Source organism: Trichomycterus rosablanca, chromosome 8, assembly GCF_030014385.1.
Source record: "Trichomycterus rosablanca isolate fTriRos1 chromosome 8, fTriRos1.hap1, whole genome shotgun sequence".
In the NCBI taxonomy this organism is placed as follows: domain Eukaryota; kingdom Metazoa; phylum Chordata; class Actinopteri; order Siluriformes; family Trichomycteridae; genus Trichomycterus; species Trichomycterus rosablanca.
The window spans coordinates 20,985,224-20,997,534 of record NC_085995.1 but is presented as its reverse complement, the minus strand read 5'-3'; the positions used below and the strand labels follow the sequence as shown (position 1 = coordinate 20,997,534).

Here is a 12,311-nt window from a genome sequence, read left to right as displayed (position 1 = left end):
ACTCATACCAGCACAACACACACTAACACACCACCACCATGTCAAGGGCACTGCAGTGCTGAGAATGATCCACCACCTAAATAATACCTGCTATGTGGGGGTCCTGACCATTGAAGAACAGGGTGATGGCAGATGGACTACAGTCAGTAATTGTAGAACTACAAAGTGCTCCTATATGGTAAGTGGAGCTGATAAAATGGACAGTGAGTGTAAAGACAAGGAGGTGGTTTTAATGTTATGGCTGATGAGTGTATAATCTAATCTAGCCCAAAAGTGTGCACCGCCCATCTGACATCCCCCTGGCACACCAAACACCCATCCTTATGCTCTAGTTAGACTTACCTGCCTGTAGTGAGTGACTATGTGATTAGCTAACAACACAGCAGCCGTTAATCAATTTGTCAACAACGGCCGAAGCCCAAAGCAAGTGCGAACGAGTTTCTGAGATATTTAAGTGGCCATGACTTTAACACAGAAACAAAGGCAGGGTAAAGGAAAGAGTATTAATATAGTATTTTGTGTAATGCATTATTTATATTTATATATTACATTTTACATTTAAGGCATTTAGCAGACACTGTTATCCAAAGTGACTTACAATTGAAACTGTATACATTGCAAGCAATTGTGGGTTAAGGGCCTTGCTCAAGGGCCTAACAGTGGCAACCTGGCAGATGTGGGGCTTCAACCAGTTACCTTCCAATTACTATTCATGTACAGTACCTTACCTGCTGAGCTACATCTGCCCATTATTTATGCTATATTTAATATAAATATAAATGCTATATTTATATTCTGTTTTAAAGTCATGTTTCTGTTATACTGTTTTTACTATTTAATACCTTTTTGTTTTTGAAATAAAGAAAATCTCGAGGGCATCAAGTCTGTGTGAGAGTATAAGCACGATGCTTGATGAATAAATGATGTAAGACGCACCAGCCAAACTCTGGCCTAAGGCACCACATAGGTCAGGGCCTGCTCTGCTATATATTAATAGCTCTCTGTTGACAGCTCTTCACCAATGCAAGATGAGTTAATTCATTATTTATACACTGATATAAGGCAGTTATTTAGTCAAGAACTTGTCCACTAAAGGACTAAAGGACTAACACCACATCAGAGTTTGGTAAGCAATATGTGGCTTGAATTTAAAAAGACTCGCCCACATTTTCTTTAAGTCAATGCCAAATCCCTAACATTAGTCTTTTAGAGCCACTAGAAGCAAGCCTTTACAAGCCAGTTTACATTTACACTTTTGGCATTGAGCAGATGCTTTAATCCAAAGCTACTTACAGTACTGTGACAGTATACAGTCTAAGCAAATAAAGGTTAAGGGCCTTGCTCAAGGGCCCAACAGTGGCGACCTGACATGGTGGGGCTTGAACCAGCGACTAGGGATGTAACGATGCACCACAAGACAGTTAGGAATCGATTCACATGTGTAATGATTCAAATAGGTTTACATGTATAATGAATCGATATTCACTTTAAACAGCAGAGGCGCTATTCACCTCGCCTGGCTGACGTCACTACAGGGTTGCCAGGTTTGGAATTTTCCAGCCAAATTTATTTATGCAAGGATATTTTCTTTCTTTTGTATTATTCATTTATTTATTTAATGTTGGATTAGTTTTTAAGTTTAATTTCAGTTCTTTTACACAAAAAGGGAAATGTGCAGCATTGTTTTGCATAGTTTGTACCTACCTCAGAAATAAAAGGACATTCATTATTTTGATAAATAAAAGATAAGCACAAATACAGAATTTTATTTCATTTTTTAAAGAAAACTAGAATCTTTTGGAATATATTATACTTTATCACTTGATCCACAATCTACATGATTGGCTACATGTACATGGCTACATGGACAATGATTGGCTGTTGTTCACACAGAGTGGGAAAGCCAGACCAGGGCTCCTCATAACTGATGCAGCTACAACCTCTGCTGGCTGATTGATGGCGCATGTTCAAAGTCAAGGAATAATGTGTTGACCAGGGGGTGGCTCTCCGTACACAAAGCTGATCCGCAGATGAGCTCGCCTCGTGCAGGTGAAAAGATGCAGTCGGTACTGCACACGTGTCGAAGGGGGTGTGTGTCAGTTGTGGCACTTCTCAGTCAGCAGTAAAGGGTAGTATTGGTATTGGTATTACTAATCACTGATGACAATTACCTTTACATCCCTAATATGTATTTGCACCAATGGACCATCATGAAGTGCTACATAAGAGAGACCATATCTTGTACCTAACAAGTAACAAAATCTCATGGTGATTAAATGCAGTGTTTCATGTGTTGCAAATGTGTGCACTTGTTAAATCTATCACTTCCTATCAGTGATGAAATTCCAACAGATGCTTGATCAACTTCAGTATTGTCAGGTTTCAGCTGATTAGTCTTCATCTGTGTATTACTAGTGTTGCATTCCCCATAGCCGCAGGGAATGAACTGCTTTGTGCTGACTTGCAGCCTTGATGCGCTTACAATCACAATCCCAACTGGTTCGGACATGCAAAAACTTAAACAAAAACAATCTGTTCAGCGCTCGTGTCTGTAAGATGCTGCTGATTTAAGGACTCCCCGAGTTAAGGTGCTAGACTAGAGAGAGAGTAGCAGTCTATATGCATGTTAGATACGTGTTGTTATGAGATTTTAAAGACAGGACATCTTTGTTCTATGAGCATTCATAAGCTCTTCCATATGCTCACAGTTTGAATAGGAAACAATAAAAATGATTCAGTAGAGCTTCTCGAATGAAACAACAATCCCACACATAAAATAGCTTCATAGGGAGAGTGATTTTCTCCTGTACGCCTACCTGATCTCACTTACTGAGATAACCAGGGCTGGGAATGATTAACTGTTTGACCGACAAAGAAATCAATCAATGTTATAAGAATAATGTTGGCGAAAAAATTGGCATTTAGACTTATTTACAACAGATGGTGTGATCTTTTTTACAACTGTAGAGTAAGTGGTGCTGAAAATGTGAAATGTACCTTCACTGTACAGCAGTTGTGCTAATGTACTGACTTAAACATGGAAACTTTTAACGTTTGGATCATTTAAACTGTAAAGTCATTAAACAGGAAACTTACTGATCAGCCATAATATTAAAACCACCTCCTTGTTTCTACACTCACTGTCCATTTTATCAGCTCCACTTACAATATAGAAACACTTTGTAGTTCTACAATTACTGTTTGTAGTCGATCTGTTTCTCTACATACTTTAAAACCTGATTTCACCCTGTTCTTCAATGGTCAGGAGTCCCACAGGACCACCACAGAGCAGGTATTATTTAAGTGGTGGATAATTCTCAGCATTGCAGTGACACTGACATGGTGGTGGTGTGTTAGTGTGTGTTGTGCTGGTATGAGTGGATCAGACACAGCAGCGCTGCTGGAGATTTTAAATACCGTGTCCACTCCGTCCACTCTATTAGACACTCCTACCTAGTTGGTCCACCTTGTAGATGTAAAGTCAGAGATGATCACTCATCTATTGCTGCTGTTTGAGTTGGTCAACTTCTAGACCTTCATCAGTGGTCACAGGACGCTGCCCATGAGGCGCTGTTGGCTGGATATTTTTGGTTGGTGGACTATTCTCAGTCCAGCAGTGAGAGTGAGGTGTTTAAAAACTCCATCAGCACTGCTGTGTCTGATCAACTCATACCAGCACAACACACCACCATGTCAGTGTCACTGCAGTGCTGAGAATGATCCACCACCCAAATAATACCTACTCCTACCTACAAAGTGCTTCTATATGGTAAATGGAGCTGATAAAATGGACAGTGAGTGCAGAAACAAGGAGGTGGTCATAATGTTATGGCTGGTCGGTGTATATCATGTCCCAATTGAAAGGTAGATAACTACACTAATGCTGTAATATTCAAGAGCTTCAACTTTCCAAGCTCTTCCTTTTTATTTAATTACCAAATGTAGTTAGCCCTTGTTATGACCTGCCAAGATGTATTTATTTGTCTTACTGTTCTACATCACAGCCATGTTCTCTGCTTTAAACAGTGTTCTTTTAATAAAGACTTTTGTTTTATTTAATTTCAGGGTCAGTGTTGTGGCAGATCTGGTTTTACCGGAAACACTGGATGCAAACCAGGATTACAAAAGGTGCCAATCCTTTGCAGGACTTTGGCCATTCCTTTTTCTCAGACAAACCCAATTATGTCTGTGTAGACGCCTGACTGGCCAATATCCCCATTAAGATTCAAACCCAGATTTAGCAGTCATGGGATAGCTTTTCGGTTGATGGTTAATCACTGACTAACTAATGGTCATAAGTTCAAATTTGCATCTCTAGACACCCTAACTATACTGTCCAGTGTTTCATAGTAAGTCTAGTTACTCAACCATAGAAGCATTTACATGTTCAATTTAAACAAGCCAAATGCCATAAATAATAGTAATTATATAAATAATAATTCTTTTTTTAACACCTGAAATTTACTCAAAGCAACTAAAATAACTGAATCCAACAGTCACTTTAAGACAATAAGACAAGGCTTAGAGGAAACAGGTCATTTCTATTGCAACAATTTGGTAGCAGCATTGTTTAAAAATAGAGACAGGAACAATATGCATGCTCCCCATGGGATTGACTTTTTCTCTCTTTAGGATTCATGTAATCAGACTTGTACCAAAATAGAGACAAAAAATCCACCCAATTCCATTCCAGATATTCTTGAGAAGAAAAGAGCCGGATGTTTTCATTGTATTACCAAATAGTAACTAAGTGGCTTGGAGTTATTTTCAAGAACCAAGAGAGGATGCAGGGTGCACCTGAGGAATGGACATGTAAAAATAGTCAAGTCAATGTAGGACACACGACTCCCAGCCTTGTTCTAAACTGCATACAATTTACACATTAAAACCACCTTGTTTCAACACACATTGTCCATTTTATCAGCACTTTGTAGTTCTACAATTACTGACTGTAGTCCATCTGTTTCTCTGCATGCTTTGTTAGCTCCTTTCATGCTGTTCTTCAATGGTCAGGACCCCCACAAGACCACTACAGAGCAGGTATTATTTGGGTGGTGAATCATTCTTAGCACTGCAGTGACACTGACATGGTGGTGGTGTGTTAGAATAGTCCACCAACCAAAAACATCCAGCCAACAGCGCCCCATGGGCAGCATCCTGTGACCCCTGATGAAGGTCTAGAAGATGACCAACTCAAACAGCAGCATTAGATGAGCGATCGTCTCTGACTTTACATCTACAAGGTGGACCAACTAGGTAGGAGTGTCTAATAGAGTGGACAGTGAGTGGACACGGTATTTAAAAACTCCAGCAGCACTGCTGTGTCTGATCCACTCACACCAGCCCAACACACACTAACATACCACCACCATTTCAGTGTCACTGCAGTGCTGAGAATGATACACCACCTAAATAATGCCTGCTCTGGTCTCCTGTGGGGGTCCTGACCATTGAAGAACAGGGTGAAAGCAGACTAAAAAGATATGTAGAGAAACAGATGGACTACAGTCAGTAATTGTAGAACTACAAAGTCCTTCTATATGGTAACTGGACTTGATAAAATGGACAGTGAGTGTAGGGTGCCAATCCATCACAATGCTTCAGACACAGCCAGTCATGTCTGTGTAGATCTGCAGCTGACTAAAAGCACCACTAAGATTCGAACCTGGATCTCAGAAGTGGGTCAGCGCAATAGGCCGTTGCGTCACCTGAGCGACATCAATCTGATTTTGATAATCATATTTACAGCCTCAAAGTCCATAGCAATATCAAGCTTATTGGATAATCAATCAGATTAACTTCATTTAGACCACAAAAACCTCTGTATGCTATTTTTTAAATGTATTATGACTGGAAACTATAAAACTATAAAATCTGTTTCTATAAATGCACAAACAAACCAGCAATCCATTATTTATACTTACAGGCTCAACATCAGCTACTAAAACAAAAGAAACAGAAGAAATTGTGGGGGATTTTAAACCTACAAACTGTTCACCATGGGAGGTCTGCTTAGAACTCAGCTCCGTATGAAAACAGGGTAAGTTATTATAAACAATGAAGGAATGAGGATGACTTCAACCTGAAATTAGAGCTCTGGGGAAATTGAATACTAAGCCCAGCTGACTAGTTGATTGGTCTGAATCAATCAGCCAACCATACAGGCTGGTCTTCTAAATAGCTTGGACCTTTCCAACTCTGCAGTGGAGATGCTTGTCCACACGTCTGTCACTTCTAGACTATTGCAATACTGTTCTCTACATACTCTGGGATCAGAGTCTGAACAGGTTGACACAGTTACCAGTGTTCATCATGACTCCCACCCACAAACATCTACAGTACATTGGCTCCCTGTTAGTTTCTATAAACAAAATTACACTGTTCTTCTCGTCTATATGGTCTGATGATCTGAACCCCTCCTATCTACTCAGTCTGCTCCATCCATACTCACTTGTGTGCACTATACAACTATCACCAGACGATCATCTGCTGCCTGTTCCTTCTTTTAGGCTATGCACTATAGGGGATAGGGTTTTTAGTGTGGTAGCTCTAAAATAGTGTAACACTTTCTCTCTAAATCACTCTTTTACACTCACCTAATGATACTATACTAATATTTTAAATATTGAAAAGGGTTCAGTTAAGCAGCAACATACCCTCCTCAACTGCAAAAAACAGGACAGCAGTGGAAGACAAATTGACTACACTAAATTGTGAAAAAATGTTTTTAAATAAAAAAAAAAAATTAACAATGAAGAGTCTCTTTGTTCAGCGCTTGGCTTGAGCGGTGCGGTAATATGTCATCAAAGTGCGAATATGAGACGAAACTGCATTTGCGTGTTTTAACGGTCTGAAAGCATCCACATGTATCTGTGTTTAGCTGGATTTTCCTCACTGTTTCAATTTCAAACTTATGTTACAGCTCGGGGTGCTGAGAAATTGTAAGTAGCCATGTTCTCCCCATGTCCAAAAACATGCAAGTGAGGTGAATTGGAGATACTAAATTGTCCATGTAGCAGTAAATAAAATAAATAAACTTAAAAAGAGCCTCACAGTGAAGATAAACCGGAGCAGCGCGCGCGCGTGTGTGTGTGTGCCTTTAGAAGAGACGCTTTGTTCACAGTATCGCTATAAGTGATTCATTGATTCACGAGTCGATTCATTTTTCGCGAAGCGTAAGATTCTCTTCTCAGTTATCTCTCCGTGTTTACTGTTATTAATTGAATGTCGTGGTTTTAAATAAACACCAGCTACTACAGAACATTCTGTGTGACTCTCTTACATTAAAAAGCTTCATTAAAAAGCTTAATTAAACTGCTATTACCACAGATCTGTAACCGAGTCAAACTCGTTCCGTCTAAGGAGCTAAAAGTTTTCTAAAAGTTCAGCAGATGATCCTGAACTAACGAATTTGGTAATGAATAAACTTTTGCCTCTGATTGGCTCTGTAACGTCTTCTGTTCTCATCTACATCACAAGTAAGAACCGCTTACGATTTACCAAAGTGAACCAGGAGTTTATATAACGTGCTGATAGAATCGACTCAGATGTGACCGGGTTGAATTATCTTTTTAAAGTAAATATTACAATCAGCAAAATTACATCGTATGTATGATGCACAACGTTAATGATGTTATTTTAGGTCATGAAGAGCTTTCACGATAGTTTCTGTGCGATGGTTGATGAATGGTGATGTGATGGTTGGCGCTTCGTAGCTCAAAGTCTGGATCAATCCACTGAGCTGTTAACTTAACGTGATCTTTATATATCACACGATCGGATCGGCTACATTTAGGAAATATCGGCCGATCGCCGATAGCATATTTTGATTAAAAATCGGCCGATACCGATTCATAGCCGATCGATCGTCCCATCTCTAATATATATATATATGATATATGTGTGTGTGTGTGTATACGTATATATACACATATATGTGTGTGTGTGTATATATATATACAGTATATACAGTGGGGCCAAAAAGTATTTGGTCAGCCACTGATTGTGCAGGTTCTCCTACTTAGAAAGATGAGAGAGGTCTGTAATTTTCATCATAGGTACACTTCAACTATGAGAGACAAAATGAAAAAATAAGATCCAGGAAATCACATTGTAGGATTTTTAAAGAATTTATTTGTAAATTATGGTGGAAAATAAGTATTTGGTCAATAACAAAAGTTCAACTCAATACTTTGTAACATAACCTTTGTTGGCAATGACAGAGGTCAAATGTTTCCTGTAAGTCTTCACCAGGTTTGCACACATTGTAGCTGGTATTTTGGCCCATTCCTCCATGCAGATCTCCTCTAGAGCAGTGATGTTTTGGGGCTGTCGCTGGGCAACACAGACTCCACAAATTTTCTATGGGGTTGAGGTCTGGAGACTGGCTAGGCCACTCCAGGACCTTGAAATGCTTTTTACGGAGCCACTCCTTCGTTGCCCGAGCGGTGTGTTTGGGATCATTGTCAAGCTGGAAGACCCAGCCACGTTCCATCTTCAATGCTCTCACTGATGGAAGGAGGTTTTGGCTTAAATTCTCACGATACATGGCCTCATTCATTCTTCCCTTAACACGGATCAGTTGCCCTGTCCCCTTTGCAGAAAAACAGCCCCAAAGCATGATGTTTCCACCCCCATGCTTCACAGTAGGTATGGTGTTCTTGGGTTTTTCTTCTTCCTCCAAACACGACGAGTTGAGTTTTTACCAAAAAGTTCCATTTTGGTTTCATCTGACCACATGATATTCTCCCAATCCTCTTCTGGATCATCCATATGCTCTCTGGCAAACTTCAGACGGGCCTGGACATGTACTGGCTTAAGCAGGGGGACACACCTGGCACTGCAGGATTTGAGTCCCTCTCGGCGTAGTGTGTATACTGATGGTAGCCTTTGTTACTTTGGTCCCAGCTCTCTGCAGGTCATTCATCAGGTCCCTCCGTGTAGTTCTGGGATTTTTGCTCACCGTTCTCATGATCATTTTGACCCCACGGGATGAGATCTTGACCCCAAGGGAGATTATCAATGGTCTTGTATGTCTTCCATTTTCTTACAATTGTTCCCACAGTTGATTTATTCACACCAACCTGCTTGCCTATTGTAGATTCACTCTTCCCAGCCTGGTGCAGGTCTACAATTTTCTTCCTGGTGTCCTTCGACAGCTCTTTGGTCTTGGCCATGGTTGAGTTTGGAGTCTGACTGTTTGAGGCTGTGGACAGGTGTCTTTTATACAGATAACGAGGTCAAACAGGTGCCATTAATACAGGTAACGAGTGGAGGACAGAAGAGCTTCTTAAAGAATAAGTTACCGGTCTGTGAGAGCCAGAAATCTTGCTTGTTTGTTATTGACCAAATACTTATTTTCCACCATAATTTACGAATAAATTCTTTAAAAATCCTACAATGTGATTTCCTGGATTTTTTTTTCTCATTTTGTCTCTCATAGTTGAAGTGTATCTATGATGAAAATTACAGACCTCTCTCATCTTTCTAAGTAGGAGAACCTGCACAATCAGTGGGTGACTAAATACTTTTTGACCCCACTGTATATATGTGTGTATGTACATATATATATATATATATATATATATATATACACACACATATATATACATATATATATATATGTGAAACACACACACATATATATATATATATATATATATATATATATATATATATATATATATATATATATACTGTATATATATATATATAAAACAAACTATACAAATGGATGACAGAAGAGCTGACCACACAAACTAAACATACATAGTGTATCTGGTTTTAAATATTAACAAATTTCTCATCTTAAACTAAAACACATTTTAATGTCCAACACAATAACAATACAATATTGAAATAAAAAAATAAAACACTGGTCGTCAGTCTTACTGCTTTAATGTTTTAAAAACTCATTTCACCTGCATATATGAGCTCCTCAGCGTTATCCAAAAAGTGTTTACAAACAACTACATCAAAAAGAATACAAGCTACTTACATTTACTGTTGTTTTCCTCCATGTTTGCAGCGTCAAGTAAAACTCTGCGTGAGCATTGCTCTCACTCAGCACACACGCACGCTCGCTCGCACAAAGCTCACACGTTCATTTCCAACGGATGCTCTAAAGAAGCCGCTGGGTCCTAATGCAGCAACTCAACCGGTTTCTATTCACCTGTCGTTTTCTCGCTTTCACAAACGGCGTCATTATGTTCATGGTCATGGTGAGCCCGGAGCCACCCAGTTATACGATGACCATATTTTGCTTTTCAAAAAAGAGGACACTTGTCAGGATGACAGACACCTGCACTGGGTGGAAGGTTGCATTGGCAAAGTAATTTAATGTAATTGGTGGCACATTGACAATGTGTAAAAAGTAGGGGGGTTAAATATTAGACAACTAACCAATGCATTAATGGTCAGATTTTACATTTACATTACATTTACATTTTCAGCATTAGCAGACGCTTTAATCCAAAGCGACTTACAGTACAGTGACAGTATACTGTCTAAGCAATTGAAAGTTAAGGGCCTTGCTCAAGGGCCCAACAGTGGCAACCTGGCAGTGTTGGGGCTTGAACCAGCAACCTTTGGATTACTAGTCCAGTACCTTAACCGCTAGGCCACAACTGTCCCAGATTTTCTTATTACACAGTCGCTAAGTGGGTAGCACTGTCGCCTCACAGCAAGAAGATTCTGGGTTTGATCCCTCAGTGGGGCGGTCTGGGTCCTTTCTGTGCAGTTTGCATGTTCTCCCTGTATCTGTGTGGGTTTACTCCGGGTGCTCTGGTTTCCTCACACAGTCCAAAGACATGCAAGTGAAGTGAATTGAAGATACAAACTTGTCCATGACTGTGTTTGATATAACCCTGTGAACTGATGTCGTGGATGTAACCAAAGGCTGTAAAACATGATGTTAAAATCCTAATAAAACAAATAAAACAAACAAACTTTCAGTTCAGTGTTTAGCCCTAAACAATAATAACAACAAACAAAATAGTTCATCAGTAGAGCTATTTCGACAGAATGTGTCATTATCACGGCATTGAAAATAACCACTATCTTAATACATACTTGAAAATATTTACACTTTTAGAATCGGGGAAAAACCTTTGAACAAGAAAGACGTGCAGTCTATCTGTAGCTGTTGTGATGCTTTGTGGTGTGAAATGCAAAAACTCCCTCTGCAGCAGTAACAGCATCTTCTGTTTTACCAGAACTCACAAAATAGTTCATTTACCTGACAAACTCTCTCTCCTTTAGCTGCAGTTTTGTGTTTTGGTGAACTGGCACCTTTATTTTGACTCTTTACAGTTCATACATTCTGTTTCCCAAGGATCTTGACTGATACAAAACACAGATTTTTTTCTGTGATTCATCTGTGAATGTTCATTTGCACTTGGGCATTTTTGAGAGAAGTGTGAGAAAGTCGGACCTAAAGAGAAAGGTGAAATCAGTGCAAAAACTTAGAATAGCGCGCACAGACTACAAAAGCTGGACATTGTTTGTGGTTTAGAAATCCTGACCAGGTCCAAAGAGGACATATGGTCACATATGGCTGTCGCTGGGCAACACGGACTCCACAAATTTTCTATGGGGTTGAGATCTGGAGACTGGCTAGGCCACTCCAGGACCTTGAAATGCTTTTTACGGAGCCACTCCTTCGTTGCCCGAGCGGTGTGTTTGGGATCATTGTCATGCTGGAAGACCCAGCCACGTTTCATCTTCAATGCTCTCACTGATGGAAGGAGGTTTTGGCTTAAAATCTCACAATACATGGCCTCATTCATTCTTCCCTTAACACGGATCAGTCGTCCTGTCCCCTTTGCAGAAAAACAGCCCCAAAGCATGATGTTTCCACCCCCATGCTTCACAGTAGGTATGGTGTTCTTGGGTTTTTCTTCTTCCTCCAAACACGACGAGTTGAGTTTTTACCAAAAAGTTCCATTTTGGTTTCATCTGACCACATGATATTCTCCCAATCCTCTTCTGGATCATCCATATGCTCTCTGGCAAACTTCAGACGGGCCTGGACATGTACTGGCTTAAGCAGGGGGACACACCTGGCACTGCAGGATTTGAGTCCCTCTTGGCGTAGTGTGTTACTGATGGTAGCCTTTGTTACTTTGGTCCCAGCTCTCTGCAGGTCATTCATCAGGTCCCTCCGTGTAGTTCTGGGATTTTTGCTCACCGTTCTCATGATCATTTTGACCCCACGGGATGAGATCTTGACCCCAAGGGAGATTATCAATGGTCTTGTATGTCTTCCATTTTCTTACAATTGTTCCCACAGTTGATTTATTCACACCAACCTG

The 12,311-nt window shown here is 40.0% G+C and overlaps 1 protein-coding gene across 1 annotated transcript in view; it reads right to left on the bottom strand.

Moving 5' to 3' along the window:
- afap1l1a (actin filament associated protein 1-like 1a) overlaps positions 1-10,056 on the bottom strand; it is a 67,998-nt gene extending 57,942 nt beyond the window's left edge. Inside the window, exon 1 of the mRNA XM_062999915.1 lies at positions 9,998-10,056. Coding sequence (XP_062855985.1) covers positions 9,998-10,019 — 22 coding nt within the window. The 5' untranslated portion in view covers positions 10,020-10,056. The remainder of the gene's footprint in view (positions 1-9,997) is intronic.
- Positions 10,057-12,311: the final 2,255 nt, after the last annotated feature.